The sequence below is a fragment of the Trachurus trachurus genome, assembly GCF_905171665.1.
Source record: "Trachurus trachurus genome assembly, chromosome: 3".
Taxonomy (NCBI): domain Eukaryota; kingdom Metazoa; phylum Chordata; class Actinopteri; order Carangiformes; family Carangidae; genus Trachurus; species Trachurus trachurus.
In genome coordinates this window covers 4,250,698-4,272,101 of record NC_139893.1, presented here as the reverse complement: position 1 = coordinate 4,272,101, position 21,404 = coordinate 4,250,698, and the positions used below count along the sequence as shown (strand labels likewise).

At 41.5% G+C, this 21,404-nt stretch overlaps 1 protein-coding gene across 2 annotated transcripts; it reads left to right on the top strand.

The window, feature by feature from the left end:
• The first annotated feature begins 1,779 nt into the window (after nucleotides 1–1,779).
• marchf7 (membrane-associated ring finger (C3HC4) 7) lies at nucleotides 1,780–16,610 on the top strand. Of its 2 annotated transcripts, none has more exons than XM_083996815.1 (12): nucleotides 1,780–1,862; nucleotides 5,109–5,333; nucleotides 6,926–7,072; nucleotides 7,180–7,351; nucleotides 8,776–8,958; nucleotides 10,253–11,107; nucleotides 12,185–12,566; nucleotides 13,395–13,564; nucleotides 13,659–13,762; nucleotides 14,420–14,524; nucleotides 14,785–14,833; nucleotides 16,125–16,610. In XM_083996815.1, exons 2-12 carry the CDS (start codon nucleotides 5,124–5,126, stop codon nucleotides 16,214–16,216), a joined length of 2,469 nt encoding a protein of 822 aa, XP_083852941.1. In that variant the 5' UTR covers nucleotides 1,780–1,862; nucleotides 5,109–5,123; the 3' UTR covers nucleotides 16,217–16,610. The 2 variants fall into 2 exon arrangements, with proteins under 2 accessions (XP_083852941.1, XP_083852942.1); XM_083996816.1 differs by having other exon boundaries at nucleotides 1,822–1,956.
• The last annotated feature ends 4,794 nt before the right edge of the window (nucleotides 16,611–21,404 follow it).

The window sequence follows — 21,404 nt, the reverse complement described above, 5'->3', positions numbered from 1 at the left end:
TGTCAAAATGCCATGATGCACATGAGATGCATCACATACCCCAGTTAAGACTCAGTCCAATGAGTGGTTTGTGGTAGATATTTCACATAAAAGATCATTGAAATCTGACATTTCAAGTCTATAGTTTGTGCAATTGAAGGGATTTATTTGACATTTTAATGTCGACTAAACTGTAATTCAAACACTTTCTGCTTTCTGCCTCGTGATACTGATATTCTCCTTTAGCAGATGATGAATGGCATACAGTAATTCGCTCTCTATTCTTATTTTATTTACTAAATTACAGTCACACAGGTCCAAGTATTCGTTGTGTATCTGGCTCCACAGTGTCAGACTGTTATAGTCTAAAAAACAATTACTCTCTACACTTTAAATCCCAAACTGTATTATATTTCATTTCCGGCTGGTTTCCCTGGCTGATGTGTTGGCCCCAGACTCATGGACAAAAACCAACAGTGGTAATGACAACAAATCCCTGGCACCTCCCGCCCTTTCAACGGGGGATAAACACAAACACACCGGCTCTTTTTTTTTTTTTTTTAAACATACCTCAGTCCACAGCTTCAGCTTCATAATACGTGGATTTAACTCTTCAAGAAGACGAGGAGGAGGAGGAAGTCGTCCTGCAGCAGATGGTCGCAGCCCAGCAGAGTCTTGACCTCAGCCTCGTGGAGTCAGTCTAGGATTACATGAAGAGACACAGAGACGGTGTAAATACACTTTACTGGTGCATTTGTGGATTTTCTCTATTATCTATTCACTTTAATCAATTTGTTTTATCTTTTATGATTTTCCCTGTTGTTCGTTCTTAGTTTCTTTATGTTGTATGTCTTATTTAGCAAAGTTAGTTTGGTTAATTTAACTTGTCTTTAACTTTTTATGCATTATTTATCACAAGGCTCACTTATTGTTGTGCTGTGCTTGTCTGCTGTGTTATGTGATATGTTGTTGAGTTGTTATTGCGTCATGTGTCTGCACCATAGACTGTAAAGGTCTGCACCTGCACTGACGCTCTCTGCAATGAAGTTTTCTTATGGAAAAATAAAGTAATCTTGATTTTGATCTGATTTGATTTGATTCGATTCAATTAATATTTCTGTTTATACTTGGGTAAAACTATGGGCACATTAGGGTTAGACTGATTCAGGACCAGCATGCACCTGGGCGGGCCTGTGTCTGTCTATTTTTGCCTGCTTATTTGGAAAATGAATAAAGAGGGAAACACAATGGCATAGTTTGCATCAGTGGCTTTGAGGTTATAGCTACTGATTAATTGATAAATAAAAAAATAAAAAAAGAACTCATTGTATCATAGTGGGTATTTTGCACATTATTCTGTCTATGCAATGTTATTTTAATTAAGAAATTGCAAAGTAAGGTGTATTCAGGTTATTCCAGGACCTGACAGAACTGTGTGGCTGCTACTGACATGATGGAATTACCCTGCTAAAAATAAAATAAAACATGACTATGAATGAAATGAATATGACTTTGCTGACTGTCTGTCTGTCTGAGCCACATGGAGACGCTGTTTGACTTAAGAGACACAAAAGTCAGACTGATCTTTGTATTTAAACGTGTTTACAACTCCCGTGGCGTGCATACATTTTTTTTCAACTCATACAAAAAAAAAACGTGGATGCACCATGTGCCAGTGGAGGATAATGGAGCACGCACCTGAAAGCAATCTGGGTAAAAAAAAAAAAAAAAAAGTAAACCACTCCCACCTGGGTCACTCACTGCAAATCAGCTGATCATCCGTGTCAACAGCAGCAGCAGCTCCGCCTTCACGGCCGCCATAGTTCCTGTTGTGCTAAAAAAGCAAAGGGAGACAGAACCAGATCAAAAACAAGAAGAAGGGGGTAAGGAAATGGACTTGACAGCGCGTTGACGTGCTACAGATTTCATTGTTTTAATCTGTCACTTGTCCCGGAAACTGTCTCGAACGGAAATCATGTGTTGTTCATCGCTGCCGTTCCCGATTAACGCGCATTTCCATCGCTTTTGTTTTTGCAACGCGCAGCAGCGTGCAGATGCTGTGAAAGGCTAAAAGCTAACCACCAAGCTATGCTAATTAGCCTATAGCTAACTGTGTTGTTGTGTGTAGCCTATTATAGTCTACGGTTGTGTGTCACCAGTCGCCAGGGGGTAAATGACAACAATAACGACAGCAAGAAGCCCCAAATGTTTTAGGTACTGATTGACGGACATTTAATGACAGCGAACTTCACTTTATACAGATGCTAACCAGGCTAAATCGTACAGATGCTAACGCAACGGCGTCTTTTAACCTGTTAGCTTCATTAACGGCAACGACAGCAGTCAGACTAGACAGTCAGTCACCATTTGTTCTGTGGGTGTATAGCTAGTGTGGAGGTATATTAAATGTGAAATGTGAAATGTTCACCGTTGTTGTGGAAAGTAAAAAGTAAAAATAACGGTTTATGTTGAAACAGGACCCGTTAATGACAAACAACATCGGCTAATAAAGCTAATGCTGCGTTCGAGACAACTCGGATTTTTCCGACCTCCTACTTGGAGAAAAGTGCAATATTCAATATTTACCTACGGTTAGAGATTTACTTACTGCTGTTGTGGAGCACAGTGAATTCATGTTGTCATTTCTCTTCGATTTTAAATGATCATTTTAGCTTCTTTATTTTTTTGTGCCCTTAGCTACGTGAAGCACTTTGGAAGTCGGAATTCGTTGTTGTCAACTGGGAGATTCGACTTCCGAGTTGTCCCGAACGCTGCATTACTTACATTAGATAGATGGATGGATATACTTTATTATTAAAATCCAGAACAATTTAAGAAGAGACAAACTAACACAAAATTTTACATTATTTGTATTATTATCAGGTGTTTAAACGTGTAAAGGTCGTTAAACGCTCATTAGCCTGCTAGCTAGCTAACGTTAGCCAACCAGCAAGCTAATGTATGCACAAGTCGGTCGCGAGAGGAGGTTGGTTCATTTATTAATGATTATAAACACTTTGAGGAAGAAAACTGAACACGGACAGAAGTGTTTAAAGCTAAGTGACTTTAAATTTGACACTAAACAAAAAAAACTGTTTCTACTCACTCAGTCCAGGTGTTGACTTACCTGTGTGTGACGCCCACTGGACACGTGACCACGTCAGAGGTGTTGTTGACTTCCGCCATTTATGGAAAACTTCATCCAGTTCTTTTTTTCTATCGCGTTTGATCCGATTTATTTTTGTGAAGTTGATAATGATAAGTTAACTAAAGTCAGTTTTATTATAGAGCACATTTTAAACAACAAATGTTGACCAAAGTGCTTTACATTTATGTACAAAACAAGAACAACATCCACAAAATAATATAAAGAGAGAGAAAGACATAGAGAAAAAACATGTAAAAACAGTAGGTTAGGTAAAATACATTTAGATGATGATGGACTGGAGTGTATATACTGTGCCTCATCAAATGCCATGGAAAAGAGATGGGTTTTTAGCCGTGTTTTGAAAATATTAATGGCGGGTGAGGAACAAACTGTTTGTGGCAAATTATTGCACAGTTTTGGACCAGCAACTGAAAAGGCTCTGTCACTTCTGGGTTTCAACTTTTAAATAAACAAATTAATGTAAAATTATTTCCCCCATCTGGACTACATCAGGTCAAAAACCCCACTGTAACATGGCATAGACTTGTTATGAGTTAAACCATTAGAGCTAATGACTGTTAAGTGAGTGAAAAAACAAAACAGTTTTGTGAATCATTTGTTTAATATTTATGTAAACACAAACTACAGTTTATTATAAACTCTGTAGGTTGGATTTTGTGCAGGTGATATGACACCTGCAGGTTTTTGCATACTGTTAGTGTAAGAGTGATTTATGACATGTTTTTATTACATGTCTTTTGCTTTTTAAGACTTTTCCTCCTGGAGGTGGTGGTTGTTGTTGTTGGTTAGTTGAGCCATTCATGTTGTGGCTTTAAAGGTCTGAGTGGTGCTGCGTTGGGGGTTAAAGAGGTTTTTTTGTTATCTGGCTCCTTATTTACTGCTGTTCATGTGGGTCTGACAGGCTGCTGGCTGACTGAGCTATCTTTGACCACAGGTGCTGTAGCTAAATGTCCATGGATCTGTGTCACTACCAGGGAGTAACTCACACTGCAGCACCTCAGGTCACAAAGTCTCTCTCTGACATTTCACACTGCAAAAACTCAATCTTACCAAGAATACTTGTCTTATTTCTTGTCAAAATGTCTAATTTCTAGTCTAAACTGATCTCTTTCCACTTAAAATAAGACTCATCACCTGAAAATGTACTTGTTTTTAGATAATTTTCACCTGTTTCAAACACATTTTCACTTGAAATAAGTTGCCAGTGAAGTGAGTGCTTGTAATAAGGAAGAAAAACTTGCTCCACTATCAGATTTTTCTACTTATTTCAAGTGAAAATATGCTTGAAAGAAGTAAAATGTGTCTTAAAAACAAGCTACTTTTATGTGATGAGTCTTATTTTAAGTATAATGAGATTTGTTTTGACTAGAAATAAGACAAGGTAAGATTTTGAGGTTTTGCAGTGCAGGTCCTCCATTTAAAAAGAAAAAAAAAAGACCTGTGGGAATGTGAGAATTTGCACCGGGAGGTGGATTTAGTGATGTAGCTGCATAATAAATGATCTTATTAGTGTCTCATAACTGGAGGAGGTAAACAAATAGACGCTCAGTGTGCACACACACACGTTGCTGCTGCTGCTGTTTGCTCTTTGCTAGTGTCATGTTCATGTGATAGAGTTCATGCACCCAAAGATAGGCACTGTGACTTTGATACCGCAACCAGGAAGCAGCATGGAGCAGGTTTTAGTGTTTACAGACTCTTGTCACGTGGACGCCGACAACAAATCAGCAGCGTGTGAGACGCCACAGCACCAAAGGTTGTCAAAAGGTTTCAGGCTCTGAGCTGCAGCACCCGATCTGTCCTGACTTGTCTCTGGATGTGGAAAAACAGCTGCATTTTTTTGTTTTGTTTTTCGCCTCGACGCCGCGACACAATAGGCTTTCAGAGTCGGATAATGTCACTTCACGTTTTAGTTGTGCAATAATAATAATAATAATTTCTGGATTTCATCTCGCCAAAGGTTCAAGGAAATTCCATGATGGACTCCCGGTCTCGAAGACTTCCCTTCTGTCTGTCCGGCTCGAGGTCGTCCTACACGTCGTCCAGTCCCACGGTGTCTTCATCTTCATCCTCCTCCTCGGTCCTGGGCTCCAGCAGGTTGTACGGCCGGGACTCGGTGCTGAGCAGCGACCGCTTCCCGAGGGCGTCGTCGACATCGTCTTACAAAACCGAGCTGGAGCAACAGGTACAGTCTAAGCTCAGCTGCAGGCGGACGAACGGGAACACAACACACACCAGAGTTTTTCATGAATTTACCTACAGTATAAAGAATTCAAATCGACTGCACCTGCTGCTCATGACTCCTACATGCTTGTTAGGGTAAAAGCTTTTTTAGTGTGACGCTATCAGGTGCAGTAGTTTCCCTCAGCTTGTATGAAACAGTCAGGAGGAGGAACTGAGCCATCCTGCTGTATCTGTATCAGTGTTTCTGTTCCTCTTGGGACTGCAGTCATGTGCCTTTTTTATATATTTTTTACTGTATATTCCAGCGAGGCCGTTGAAGTGAGCTGTTCTCTGACAGGTTCCCTGAGGACCGAGCTACTGTAGCTAACAACGGGTATGAGTGGTGGTGGTGCAGCAGCAGCAGCAGCAGCAGCAGCAGACGACACTTTGAAGGTCTTTTTTTAGGGCAGCCTAGATTCCTTGGCTCTGGTTGTGTGTATTTCAGTCCCGCTGCTGCTCGTCAAGGCCTGACTCAAAAAGATAGTGTTACTGTTCGTCGCCTCGGCCCCGCCGCGCGACGGTTCCTGCTCTTTCCAGAAGAGTCCGGTCTCAGTGCAAAGACCAAATAATCCACTGGCACCTTCTGTGATTGATTATTTATTATGCATAGACTGAGATCAGCATGGCTAATTAAAAAAAACAAACTGTTAACTGAGACTGAGAGACTGATCTCATGAACCTTTTAAAACCATTAGAGGTGGAGCTGACAATCACTTCATCTACCAATCATGAATTATTTGAGGAAACACTGTGAGAAATGTCAGTTATAATTTCCCACAGTTACGTCTCCAGACATCGTGTTTCGTCTGATTATCGTTGATTTGCGACGATTGATCTGTAAGAAAAGCACAAAACTCTCTAAAATGATGATTCAGAGTTGTCAGAGTAATTGTTTATTAATTAAAAATGATGAATTGACCAAATCGTTGCAGCTTTTAATCAGCTTACAGTCATCTCCCTCCATGCACTTTACTGTGTATGTGTTGCTCATTACAACCAGCAAGCAGTGTGAAACTGTGTCATCGTCATGTGTTTGTACCAGCGTTGGCAGAACATTTATCTCATCACTCATCACAACACAACACAGCTCCACCTGTGATCGTCCCACTGCTAAAACAAAGAGAGAAGATCACTTAAGATTGCATTATTTATAATATTAAAGGTACATTGTGTAGGAATTCCACCCATCTAGCGTTGCGGTTGTATATCGCAAGCAACTCAATCGTATTTTTCATGCTGCATTCACGTGAAATTGGGCAGACGGCAGACGGACGACAGCCGCTGCACGTAACGGCGTAAACAAGTGGTCCGTCAGCACGAGGCAAAACAATACACGTGACAATATGTTGTTCTTTCTCTCGACTTCTGTGACTAAAATGACATCTGGTTTGTGCCCGACTGCAGGTGAATGCAGCATCAGTGTAACGATTAATGAAAAACATACTTTTTAATGAAATAATCGATTTTTTGTAAATAGATAACAGGAGAAGTTACACAATGTCCCTTTAAACATTTGCATTTCTAACTCGTGCTGCTGTGTTTTTTCCCTTGAAGAACTCCCGCCTCCTGAGCTCGTCCAGAGACTACAGCGGCGCCGACCCTCGCTCCTCCAGCTGGAAGTTGCCCACCTCGCTGACGTCGTCCAGCCGCGCGTACGATCGCCCGTGGGCCGAGTCGACTCTGAGCAGCCGGAGCAAACTGGTACTGAAGCTGCACGACTCGACACACACAAAAAATACAAAAAAAACTGCAGATAAAGTTGATTTAATTCAGTTTTTAAAATGTCTGCCTCTTTTTTTTTTTCTAAGACGGATCCAGAGGGCCGGCTGGGGATGCGCTCCGGTCTGTTGAACCTCACCGACGATGGCGACACTAAAAGAGCCAAACTGTCGTACGGTAACCGAGGACTGTACACGAGGACGCCCAACACGACCGTTACAGGAACAAGCTACTCCAGCTCTGGGCTCAGCAGTGGAAGAGGTACAGTAACAGTAACACAAGAACACACAGTCAGCTTTTAAACTTGTATTTTGCATCTGTATTTGTTTATTTAGCACATATTAAAAAGTAAGTAAAACAGTTACCATTAAAAAAAAATGCAAGGAAGTAGAAAAAAAAGAGGACTTTCCCAAATTAGAATAAAGATGGACACTGTCATGTACATATGTAAATGCAAAATATTACACACAACACATGCACACACCCTCACGAATAACACACAGACACACACATCAAGCAATTAAAAACTTAAAACTTATTATTAAGCTATTAAAGGAGCAAGATATGTTAACAGATTTTTAAAAATAACATATGGGAAAGTTGAATAGTGAGTGAGGAGGAAATGAATTTTATATCTTGGAACCTCGTGAATTGAGGTGAAACTGGGACATTTTACAGGTTGAATAATTATTAAATTGATTGTTTGCGGAAAAGAAATTGTGGAAAAAGGTGGGAAGTGTTTTGTTTAAAAGAACCATGTACAAGTTGATCAGTTTGGAGGTTATGAATCTGATAGATATTGAGGAGGCCAAGTCTATGAAACAAAGGTGATGAACGACTTCTTGACTCTCGCTGCTCAACGTTTTAACCAAACCTGAAGCTGTAAACTCCAGCTGCAGGTTTGATTCCCTCTGTTCAGTCTGAGGCCTGAGGCTCTGTCTAGCATGTTAGTGGTGACACAGCTGATGGGACCAGAAACTACTGGCTGTTCAGTGTTATTATGGTCTGTCACATGTGGATCATTAGTGGTCCAGTACAAACAGCAGCAGCAACAAAGTGGAGGAGGTGAAACAGATGAGAAAAACAACAAACTGACACAATAATCTGTTCTTAATTAACATTAGTGAAGGAAAACAGAATAGGATGTGAGTGTGTGTGAGCCAGTAATATTCATTCGGCTCAGACTGAGTGTGTAATATGTGATTATGTTAATCTAATTGAGTTATTTGCCTAATTAGTAAATTATCCAGATGACGTTTTTATAATTTGAGGTGTATAGTGTTGATTTAGTGAAATGTAATTTTAAAAACTTCACAGTTTAATCGAATGTCAGGAGCTTCCTGTTCGCTCTCCTCCTCCTCCTCCTCTTCCTCCTCCTTCTATTAACAAGCTAATGTGAGCATAGCTTTGTTGGTTCAGTTAGATACACAGCTGTCACATCTGTCAAGTGACAATTAATCACCGTGGAAGAAGTCGTTTCTGTGGAACAAACTTGATTTAAGTTAACTAAACTTCTGTGATGCATAAATCTCTGTAAACTGTAATTTCTGGTTTGTAGAGAAACAAACTTTTCTGTTTTGAAATCTCCTGCTGTCGAGTCAAACTCTGATGATATTCACCTTTTTACTGGACTCATTTTCCAAATCACAATTAATAAATGTCTCTTTTCTTTTTTTCTCTCTCAGGTTTGAGTGAAAAACAAAACGACTTTGATTCGTCATGGACCTCGTGTCGTTTACTCTCTCGGTCTTCGTCCTCCTCGTCCTCGAAGCCGCTGCTGTCCAGGAGAGAGGAGACGAAGACGGAGCCCAGTCTGTCCGCTCTGGGGGACAGAAGGATCAGGACCCCTGGACTGACCTCCTCACTGTGTATGAACATCTTCACATTTTCACACACACTAGTGAAAATACACAACCTGCACACACACTCAGTACGTTTACATGCACAGCTCTGCTCACAGTTCGGTTTGAGCGTCGTAGTTCTGTCCTCGTCCCAGTTCACATGCAACAGGGACAATCACATAACTGACGGTGTCTCCTCCTCAACAGTTATATGCGTCATTTCAGCAGGTTAATACAGAGTTAATACCGAGTAAATGGAAAATAAAATAACTAATGGAAATAAATAACTTCTCAAATGGGCTGTAACCTGTACAAATGACTCGGGTCGGGTTTTTTCTTTATAATACTCATCTTGTCACTCGTTCACAAAAGTTAAACATTTGAAAATCTAAATTTTAGGCCTTAAATTCGTTGAAGTATTGTGTTCAAGTCTTGAGTAATTTTAGACGGGTCTTAGTTTTCTTACCTCAAATGCTCAATAAAATGCTCCAGTGACACTTCATTGTGCTTTATTGAACATTTGTGCTTTATTGAACATATGTTCAACTACAAACGAGTCCAACATGCAGCTTATTTACTCTGCAAGTCATTTTGTGACTCTGCGTTTCTTTTGTACGTTTTTTGTTTGTCATGATGTCGATCTTAGATTTCATCCTAAAGGTCTTAAAACGTCTTAAATTTGAGTTGGTGAAACCTGCAGAAACCCTGTGGTTGTGGTTGTGAAATGCACTTTGTCATCGTTACTGTTAAGCGTGCGCACACACACTGTCCAGTTTCAGTTGGATTAAGGCGTTTACATGCAGAAGAAAATCCATTTCCAATCTCATTATTTGGGTGTTGTATTTTTTTTTTTTTAACAATATATCTATTAACATTTTTCTTACATACAGATGCACTTGTATTTACTGTATATACATGTAGTTACATTAAACATGTCGACCTGTGCCCCATTAAAGCTGTGGTACAAAACCAAATTACAAACAAACAATCCACATCCACTTCTCAGCCATAAAACATTTTGTGCGTAATTGAATGACTTAATGTAATTGTGGCTATTTGAACTCATTCATTCTGTAACAAGGTTTTTATGTAAGTGACTATTTATTCCTCTTCATTGTCATTTGCCAGATCGATACCATTAACAAACACATTAAACGGTTCATTATCTGAGTGTTTTAGTCTGTATTAGTCGGACTAACGTGTTTACATGAACTTCAGTCGTCCAGTTTTAGCCGGTTTAAGGCCATAATTCGTTTTGTTTTTTTTCCATCTGTCATGTAAACGGTGACTGTGACCGTCTCTCTGTCTCTTCTTGTTCCAGATCCGACGGACAGAGTCACGTCTACGTACGCACAGGGAGCTCGACCCAAAGAGACCTACTCCTCTTCCTCCTCCTCCCCCATGTCTGCTGCCAGAGAAAACCCCCTCAGTCGTCACCTCTCCTCCTCCTCCTCCTCCTCCTCCCACCGCTCGTCTCCTCTGGTCCACGACTTCAGCAGCAGCAGAACCTCGACCCGTTACGGCTCCGCAGCCCTGCACTCGACTCAGGAACCGACCAAACGCCCTGATGCCACCACTTCATCTTCCTCCTCCTCCTCTTCCTCCTCTTACTCCTCCTACATCCCCTGGTACTCCTCCTCCTCCTCCTCCTCCCCCTCCTCCGCTCCTCAGCTCAGACGGCAGCAGACGACGACGCCGGCCACGCTGCCGCCGCGCCCGGCACCCGAGGGCGGCGGCGGCGGTGGCGAGGCCGAGGGCCGGCGCTCCACCCGCCGCCTCCTGTCCCGCCTGTTCTCCCGGCGCTCCAGCTCGTCCAGCGTCCGTTCCCTCGACGACGACAGCCCGCCGTCCACCGGAGGAGAGTCGGTGGACAGCGACGGTCCGGACGCGGAGGACCCGACGACGCTGGGGAACCTGAGGAGCCGTCGAGCCGACCTCGCCCCCATCCAGGAGAACAACGTTGGGTACCGCAGCGGTCCGCCTCGGCCCAGAATGGCGTCATGGAGGGAGCCGGGTGTCGGCAGCAGCAGCAGCAGCAGCAGCACCACAGCAGCAGGAAACTCCAACTCCTCCTCCTCTTCCTCCTGGCTCTCCTCGTCGCTCCGCGGCCGCTGCCCCCCGCTACTCGCTCGCCTCCGGAGACACCGTGACAACGAGAGTCCGCGCTCGGCCGCAGGTTTGTTTATTTATTTATTTATTTATTCATTCATTCATTTTGGACATGTTAGTTAAAGCAGAAGTAAGCGGAATATTTGTGTTAATATAAGTCTTAAATAGTTATATCTTCCGACAGCAATCACTTACATAGAGTGTTTGGTCTGAAACACGGGTCTGTCAGTCACTCTGCTCTGAGCCGAGGAGAAAACTTTCCTCCTACAAGCTTTATCCAATGAGGAGAGAGAACGGCATAAAGGGGCAGTCCTCTCTGTGTGTGCAGCCAAGGGATGCGAGTGAATGTGGTGACGTAGGGACGAGGGCGGGGACTGCTAACTCCATCTGCTGACAGGAAGTTAGCCAAAACCACCGGATCACTTACTTCTGCTTTAAACAAAGAAGAGTTCCCGCACACATGGCCAACTTGCAGAATTTATTGCGACGTTTCGGTACTAGACCTTTTTCAAGCAAATGTTTGTGCCAACACAGGAAGCCATCTTAAATAGGAGTGGCTGTGTGACACAAACCGATCACTTTCCCACACGTCTGAGTGTGAGGAATTAAAATATGAAATATCAACTATAACAAAATACAATCAATAGAAACAGTATCAATCTACAAAGGTAAAGTGCAATGAATACATACAATAAATACTAAGCTGTCGTGACTGGATACATTAGGTCCTAATGGAAGGTAATGGCTAATGATCACAGTCAGAAACAATAAATATGACAGATACAATACCTAAATATAGGAAAATAGAAGACAGAGGGACTTGCAATAAAAAGTGTGCAAGGATACAGTAATCTGAAACGGTCTGAAAAAAATGTTATGGACACGTTAGTTAAATCTTAATCAATATTCTGGACTGGCTGCCTGGAGTCCAATACATTCTCTTCATCAAAATTTTCTCTTTTGACACTCCAACATAACACGTTACAACAGTAGATAGTAGGACAGAGCTGCAGTTCAGATCCAGACAGTCAAAACAAATCACTCACAACACCGTCTTATCAGTTTCATGTCGAGGTCGTTGACGTCAGTCGATGTTTCTGCTACATGTGTTGACCAGGTGTCTTATCTCTGTTCTCTCTACTAGACGAAGGCTTCGGCCGCCCGCAGCATCTACTGCGGCGGTGGGACAACCTGGAGCACAACAAGGCGTCACAGGACGACGAGGACGAAGACGACGATGATGAGGATGAAGAGGACGACGATGACGAAGAGGAAGAGGAGGTGGGAGCGGTCGGTCGGGAGTCGTTCGCAGCCGCTCATCCCTGCAGTCTGGACGACGACGCGCTGCCGGAGCTGGAAGACTCCTCGCTGGAGTTCTCTTCCCCGCGGCGCCGGACCGCGCTGTACGAAAACATCTCGGTGTCCAGGAGCTCGCTGAGCGGCGGCGTCGGCGTCGAGCTGGACGAGCAGAGAGAGAAGACGGCGTCGAGCAGAGACCAGGAGAAGCTGCGCAAGATCAAGGAGAGGTAACAGAGTGTAGAACCATCTGAGCTACTATGAAATTAATAATAACATAAAACATCAGTTTATTTGTAAACAACATCTACAGTGGAAGAACAATGTGAACTTGAATGAGATGAAGATAATGAAGAATCTTTTAAAGGGATAGTTAAACATTTTGGCAAATTGGCCCATTGCCATAATCCCTATAGTCATAGCAGTAGGTTCATTACCTTTAATTGTCGGTGCAAGCTATTTTTAGAACGGCGGAGCAGAGCCGTGAGCTGCTCAGAGCTACGCTACGGAGGCTCATGGGATTTCTTCTTGGTTTCCCTCATTAAACTCATCAAATACACAATCCAACAACTCCACAACGCTCTGGTGGACAAGTTGTGACCTGCACATTCACCACGCTATGAGATGATAACACAACGTTACCAGACAGAGTTGTTTTAGAGGTAAATTCATGCAAAACCACTGATGCGCGTTGCCTTCAGGGACAGTTTTTCATCAAACAGTCTCTGCATTTCCCTAGCGTAGCTCTGAGCAGCTCGCTGCTCTGCTCCGCCGTTCTAAAAATAGCTTGCACCGACAATTAAAGGTAACGAACCTACTGCTATGACTATAGGGATTATGGCAATGGGCCAATTTGCTGAAATATTGAACTATCCCTTTTAACAATCCATGGATGTGGAATTAACCAAATATTATATTTAATTCCGTTATTTTTCTTGCAGAACTTTAAAATTCCTATCTATTGGTTTGTCTGAAAATCATCTATTTTTATTTTAGACACAACACATCCTGATGTTTGTTTTATTAGGTCATAATAACTTTGTTTTGTGTTTTTCCAGGTTGCTTATGGAGGATTCTGATGAGGAGGAAGGCGACTTGTGTAGAATCTGTCAGATGGGGGAGGAGTCGCCTTCCAACCCGCTGATCCAGCCGTGTCGCTGCACAGGAAGTCTCCAGTACGTCCACCAGGAGTGTATCAAGAGGTGGCTGCGCTCCAAAATCGGCTCAGGTACACACACATCACACACACAGACGCGCACACACACACAGCTGTGATGTGGCTGCATGATGTTAACAGAGTTGTGTTTGTGTTTCTCTCTCAGGAACGAACCTTGAAGCCATCACAACGTGTGAACTGTGCAAAGAGAAGCTGCGTCTGAACATCGACAACTTTGACATTCAAGAGTTGTACAGGACGCACGTGCAGGTGATTAATTAATTCCACATATTGGGACTTTTATAGCCAATATCGTGACGTATTCAGGAGAAAAACTGTGTGACGTGTGATGTTGATGGATTAAAACCAAGTTGTTCATCATTCATATCAGAGGATTAAAGAGTCAGAAGGAGCAGAACACAATCACATAAACTGATTCTTCCATTCTGGGATCAAAGGTCACTGATGTTTGGGTATGACAATGATGAGTCACTGAAAAAGAAATGATCCATCCTCAACACACACACACGCGCGCGCACACACGCAATTAAAACAAAAAGAAAAGAACAAACACATTTCCTGAGGCTGATTAATTTTGGGGGGATTTTAAAGCTAAGTTGCAAAAACCACTGATTCTCCTTTTCTGGGATCAAACATCACTAAGGTTTGGGGGTTTGGGTATGACAATGATGTGAATCATAAGATGTGAAGATATGGTGGTGTTGTCTGTCACCATAGCAACCCCCTGCCAACCCCAGATTAACATCTTGAGATCAAAACACCAAATGAGGAACTCAGAAAAAAACACAAAAAAACTCAAAGTAGAGTTAACAAAGAGTTTCCTCTGCAAGACTGTAGACCAGCTGGAGTGTGTGTGTGTGTATTTGTGTATGTTGCATTAACAGGTGTGTGTGTGTTTCCCTGCAGTCGGAGTACGATGAGTTCATCAGCAGCGGTCTCTACCTCGTGGTGCTGCTGCATTTCTGTGAGCAGAGGTTCTCTGACGTCCTGGGAGCCGTCGATGCAGCCGGGGTGAGAACACACACACACACACAAGCATATGGACACGCACACTCACATGTTGCTGTAACCGAGCAACATGGCAACTCATATATATATATATATATATACTAAGTGTCTGTCAGATGTCGACTCACAGACGCTCAGTCGTCACTAATTCATTTACACTAAAAACAAAAAAAAAAAAAACTGTGTTGAACTGTGGACGACGATGACGACTCGTCCTGAAAAAAAAGAAAAAAGAAAGAATAATTGTTCCCTTTCTCACCCAGTTATTCAACCTGGTGAGAATCCTTCATGAACACATGGACAATCTTGAAAGTATGTGCTTCAGTCCTTCTCTCCTCTGCTTCGCTCAGCGTTCAGTTGTATTTAGGGATGTCACGATTATACATTTTCTTGGTACGATTATCGTCAGAGAAATAATCACGGTATTATGATTATTATGCATCAATAAATTTCACAACACTATGAAATATTTAAGAGATTAGTAATGTAATTATATTTCGACTGTATTTGATTTTACACATTCAAACACTTCCCCTGGGGGATTAATAACTGGTCATATATTAAGTCATTAATTGTCATCTTGACCAAATGTTTAAGTTTATTTTAATTTTTTTAAATTACAAATGACACGCTAACATTTAAATTCCCACCAATTCAGTGTTTCGTTAGATAAATGAACCAGTATCTGTGCATTTACCTTCACTTTGGCACACATCTGTTCCGACACAATCTTTTTTGGAAAGTGACTGTATTTAGGAATCTTTACGATCAATTAATTGTGGCGATTAATTGTGAAAACAAGTAATCGTGACGTCCCTAGTTGTAATTAATTAAAACGTTGTGTTTAAAGGGATAGTAGCATTTTTTTAAAGTGGGGTTGTATGATCTACAAATAGCCCCTAAGTACTTTAATTGCAGTAGAAGACTCTCTGCACTCCTCCCGTTAGCAGCGCCAGCCCATAATAGCCCTGCCCAGAGATTTACAACATACAGTGTTGTGAACAGACCCAAATAAACGGCCTATTTTCACGGCCTAAAAGAGGTTTTACCTGAAAAAAAATACACAGTTCCATTGTTCGCTATAATATAATTTTTTCCAGCCCTTCAAAGTGCAGGAAAAACACAATTTTTATTTGGACCTAACCAACTCACGTATCCCTCCGCCCAGGGTTAGCGCCCGCCGATCAGCAGTTGGTTAGGTCCAAATAAAAACTGTGTTTTTCCTGCACTTTGAGGGGCTGGAAAAAATTATATTATAGTGAACAATGAAACTGTGTATTTTTTTTTCAGGTAAAACCTCTTTTAGGCCGTTTCTTTGGGTCCAATGTATGTTGTAAATCTCTGGGCAGGGCTATGGGCTGGCGTTGCTAACGGGAGGAGTGCAGAGAGTCTGCTACTGCAATTAAAGTACTTGGGGGCTATTTGTAGATCATACAACCCCACTTTAAAAAAAAATGCTACTATCCCTTTAATTGTGAAAACAAGTAATCGTGACGTACCTAGTTGTAATTAATTAAAACGTTGTTTTTTAATGTTCTTTTGCGTTGTTTTATTGTTATATTATATTATATGAGTTTGACGTTGACGTGTGTGTGGATTTCAGGCCCACGGGGAGAAAGTGACGAGGAAACGCGGGACAACAGGCCGTCGATCGAGTTCTCGGACCTGGACGACGACCTGGAGGAGGAGTACTGAGGATGAACTGATGATGAACTGTGTGACTGTGGTGAAACGAGGGTTTTAAAGGACACACACACACACACACACATACACAAACACACACATATACACACACACATGCTTCAACACCGTCATGTTCATCTGAAACGCCAAGAACATGTGTTGCCTTTTGTTGCCGGTGGCTTTTTTTGCGAATATGCAAACTTGAATTGAACTAGTGAGTAAAAACAAAAAACAAAATGAGAACATTCTGTCTGACACCACTGTATTTCTGTTTCCGAGTGCACTTTATTCAATTATAAATAAATAAATAAAATAAAAAATAAAAAATGCAAGTCTTTTTAATCGGTAAAAACCACAAGTGCTTTAATGTTGAACTGAGGACGCGTGTCTGAGACAGAGAGAAAAAGAGAGCGAGTGGAGTTTCTTTACTTCTGTTGTCTGTGTTCCTTTGACTTTTTTCCCACTGAGTTATAAAAACAAAACAAAGAAAAAGACAAAGATTTACCCGTCAACGAATCTTTCTTCATCTGTTTCTGTGTTTGAGATGCTTTCTGTCTGTACAAATCTAGTTTCATGCTTTTAATTTGGGAATAAAGATTGAATGCAGATTGTTTTTCCTGTCAACCGTCTTTACTGTCACATACATTTATGGTGTATTGTATTTTTATTGTTAGACAGATTTCATACCAGCAAATTTGACTTGTTGCATGATATTCAGGTTTATTACACGGCTCTATTGAATGCTGCTCTCTGATTGGTCCAGCGCTGCGTTCTGCGGTCTGTTATTTCTGTATAACGGACCGTCGTCATGTATAACAGACCGTTGCTAGGGACGCCGCTCTGATCAGCGCAGCACAGAAAAGAGAAACTATGCAGGATATTTACCTTGTGTTTCATTTTTACCGTCATTAAACAGCTTCGGACTAATAGTGATGTTAGATAAATGACTTGTAACTTGTTACAAGGAGAATGGAGGCTCCTCCACATTGCTGCTGGAAACCAAACCTGCTGATCAGAGCCTCTGACCCGGTGTCACAGCTCTCCTCTCATCTCGGTGGCACCGCGACTCCGCGACACAAACGCACCCCGTAAACGGTAAAGTTAATCTCTTGTTTATGACAGATACGACTACACACAATACACACACCGTAACACGTACGTGTATGGTAATCCATCGATCCACTGATTGATTATCAAAGGCTTCAAATGCACGAACGGGAGGAGGCTCAGCAAAACAGCGGAAGTGACCGGTCTTGCAGATTAGCTAAATGCAATTTTAAATCGATGAAAGTCGTATTTTGATCAACATTATGTTTCAAATTAATTATTTCACTCATAAGCCGTGTAATAAGCGGGATAATGTACAGTTGGTCGGTTGTTATGGAGAAATAAACCCCTTCATGTTGAATGAAACCCCTCCGCTTCGCGTCGGGGTTCCATACAACCTGTCGGGGTTTATTTAAGCAATATATCACGACAGGCCGTGGTATATGCTCATTATACCACGGCTAAGGGGCGTTGTTCGGCCCGACGCGAAGCGGAGGGACGACAACCCCCTTGGAGTGGTATAATGAGCATATACCACGGACTGGAGTGATATATTGCTTTTATAAAACGGTTACGAATAAAGGCAATATAAAAGAGGGATACGCATCAATTTCATGTAGTTTTATTCAACCAGAAATACATATTATCCAATAAAATAGCCTCACTGTGAAAAAAATAGTCCCACCTCTCCAGACGTTAGCTCCAAGTTAGCTCTGCAGCTCGTCTTTTCCTCCGCATTTTTTCAGGTGAAAGTCACTGCTCAGTCCCCTCTACCATTGTTAACCCTCCCCGGAGGTGAAAGTCAACCTTAAACATGTGAATTCAACTACTTTAGTCCGTTTTTTAACATCGTAAAAACATCAGCTGTCTTTTGCTACGGACGGCAACAGTCCGTTGTCATGGATACATGACAACAACTTCCATTCATACCAGTGTACGTGCCTGACGCGGAGTGATAGCCTGCGCTGTGATAAGGTTTTAGAATAGTAGCCGTGGTATATGCTCAATATACCACGGTTAACAACCAATCAGATTGCGGGATTTCACCTTTCCGTTTTATAATTCTCCATAACAACCTCCGAACTATACATTATCCCTTACTTAATCCTGATGCCTGGTAGTAGCTCTACTGTTAATCATCTGTAGTTAATATTTAAGAGTTAATTTCCCTTGTATTAAAAATAAAAATAAAATAAATTCATAGAAAAAACTAGAGAAACTAGAAAACGACAGACTACAGAGGGGGGAAAATGTAGGTTTGGTGAGAATCAGTTCAGTTTTTAGGTTCAAGATTCAGTAAAATCTTATTTATGTACAGTGATGGGAATAAACGGCGTTACTAACGGCGTTATATTTTTCAGTAACGAGTAATCTAACTAATTACTATTTCCACCGTTACAACGCCGTTACCGTTTCCGACAATTAAATGAGGCGCGTTACAAACTACTCAGTGAAGCAATTGTCCTCCGACTTGGCTCATCTCAGCCACAGAAGCTGCTAAACTGTTTTTTTTTTCTCCTCCTCTCCTTTGGTGAGGGGAGGGGGGAGGAGGGAGGGGGGAGGAGGGAGGGACGAGACAACCGCATAAGTGATGATGATTGGTTGAGGCAGAGTAAGGTTTCATGCTAAGCCAATCGGAGGCAGTGTTCAGTTTGTACACAAACCACACACGCACGCAGTTTAGCCTCACACACACAGACTAGCAGAGGGAAGCTGCCGAGATCGGAGGGAAAGTGGAAACAGACACTACTTTAATCTCCCTGAGGTAAAAGACAAGGACATGTGAGGTGTAGCTACATTATGTCCCGGAGCGAAGTGTTTGTCCTGAGCTTCTGCTCACCTGACTCTGCAGCTTCTTCATTAAATCCAAACAGTCCGACACAGCGACGCTCTGCTCCTCTTTGACTCTAAAGTCTCTGTAGCTCATCAGCTGGAACTCTTCCAGAGCAGCTACAGCGCAGCGTTGTGACCTCAACCATGGTTGGTGAGAGCAGAAATGTTGTTGTTGTAGTGAAAATGGGCGGGCTCGTGAAGACGCGAATTTACACAAAGTCAAAACGAGCGATAAATCGCGTATCTCGCGTATCTCGCGTTTGGTTGCGCGTAAAAGCTCGCGCGAAAAAAAAGCAAATAGACGAAGACGCGAAGGTCCCGCAAATAGACGAAGACGCGAAGGTCCCGTCGCCATAAAAGAATCGGGTGTATTGCGTCGCAAAAAAAAAAAGTCGCGTCTACCGCGTCTCGCGCCTAATCGCGTCTTTGCGTCACGGCCTTTTAAACCGCGGACGTAACGAATAAACGGTGACGGTGTGAACGAACAACATAGAGCAGGACCAGTCTCAGACGTGGCGTTGTTTCCTCTTTTCACCTACAGCTCCACTCTCCCTCACTTACACTAACTACTGTTATTGATGAGGCAGAGAATTGTGGGATTTGTAGTTTTTGACCAATCGCAGGTTGTGCTCTTTCTTTTTGTGATTTTCCCGGTTCACACATGTTTGTTTTTTTTAGGGGCAAATGAGTGAAATGCTCGCCCATGGTGGGCATAAGAAAATGTAAGACCCATCTAAAATTATTTAAGACTTGAACACAATAATTCTAACATTAAGACATTTTAAGACCTAAAATTTAGATTTTCACATTTTAGACTTTTTAAGACCCCGCGCGCATACCCTGTTATTTCATATAAAAGTTTAAGTGCATACATATTTTATGATGCTGTGTATTATATATTTAAGACCATCTTAGAATTTTCTAATAAATTTAATACTTTTTAAGGCCTTAATTTAATACTTTTTAAGGATCCGCGGATACCCTGAGAAGTTGTGCGCTCGCAGCAGGACAGATAATCAGATGGATAATCGGTAAAGTTAATAATTTCACTTAATGTGGCCATGAATAAATTAATTTCGATGTTTCGCCTGTTATTAAACGCAAATCTTGAATAGGTCTCCGCTGTTTTCACATTTAAAAAGGTCTTTGTTGTCTTTGTACAGAGACAATATGAGATTTGCTTGTAGCCACAGCACTTAAAAAACCCACTGTAACCTATTTTCATAGGCACACCAGCCTCGCTTTCAATAAAACACACACTCGCATTCCATAATTGCGATCAGTGAAATATATGAAAACAATAAAATACAATTTAAAAATTAGAGAAAAAAAATCCAAATTCTTCGACATATTTAAACTTAAAAAGAAGAAAGAAAAAGTAACGCAATAGTTACTTTCCCTGGTAACTAGTTACTATTATAGTGAAGTAGTGGAGTTACTAACTCAGTTACTTTTTGGGAGAAGTAATTAGTAACTATAACTAATTACTTTTTAAAAGTAACGTTCCCAACACTGTTTATGTATAAATATTATGTGTTACACACACACACAGTTTTGATATTTCCAGTTCTGCAAATGTGACCTGTTGCATGATGTTTAATCCTAAAGTCTTGTAATTAGCTCTACTGTTAAAACTTTGCTGTAGTTAATTATGTTTTAGAGTGAATTTCCCTTTTATAAAATCCATCTTAAAGTTACTTTTCTTGCTGCAGCTTCAGTCCAAACCTAACCAAACCCCGACTGCATGAGATGAAGTTCATAAAACAAGTTTAAAAGTAGAAAACGCCTTCAGCATCAGGCAGCATGCACCTGACCAGAGGAGAAAAAAAATCTGATTTAAAATCAATCAAGTGTGATAGATTCCTCCCTGGTCGATGTTCAGTTCCTCCACTGAGTTTAGTGTGAATCAGTTCAGTTCTTAGGTTCAAGAGGCAAGAGGAAATTATTTATATAACTGGTGTATTTTTTTTATCATGTTAGACACACTCAGTTTAGACTTTTCCAGATTTGATAACAGCAAATTTGAGCTGTTGCATGATGTTTAAGTTTAATCCTGATGTCTTGTATTAGATCCAGTGTTACATTATGTTTTAGAGTGAATTTCCCTTTTTATAAAAGCATCTTAATTTTTTTTTTTTTTTTCCTGCAGCTGTGGTGGCAGCTTCAGTCCAAACCTAACCCTGACTGCATGAAAACAAGTTCATATAAAACTAGAAAATGCACCAGTCTATCAAGGGGGAACAAAATCTGATTCATAATCAATCAATTTGCAACAACTTTCGAGTGCAAAGTGTGATAGATTCCTCCCTGGTCGATGTTC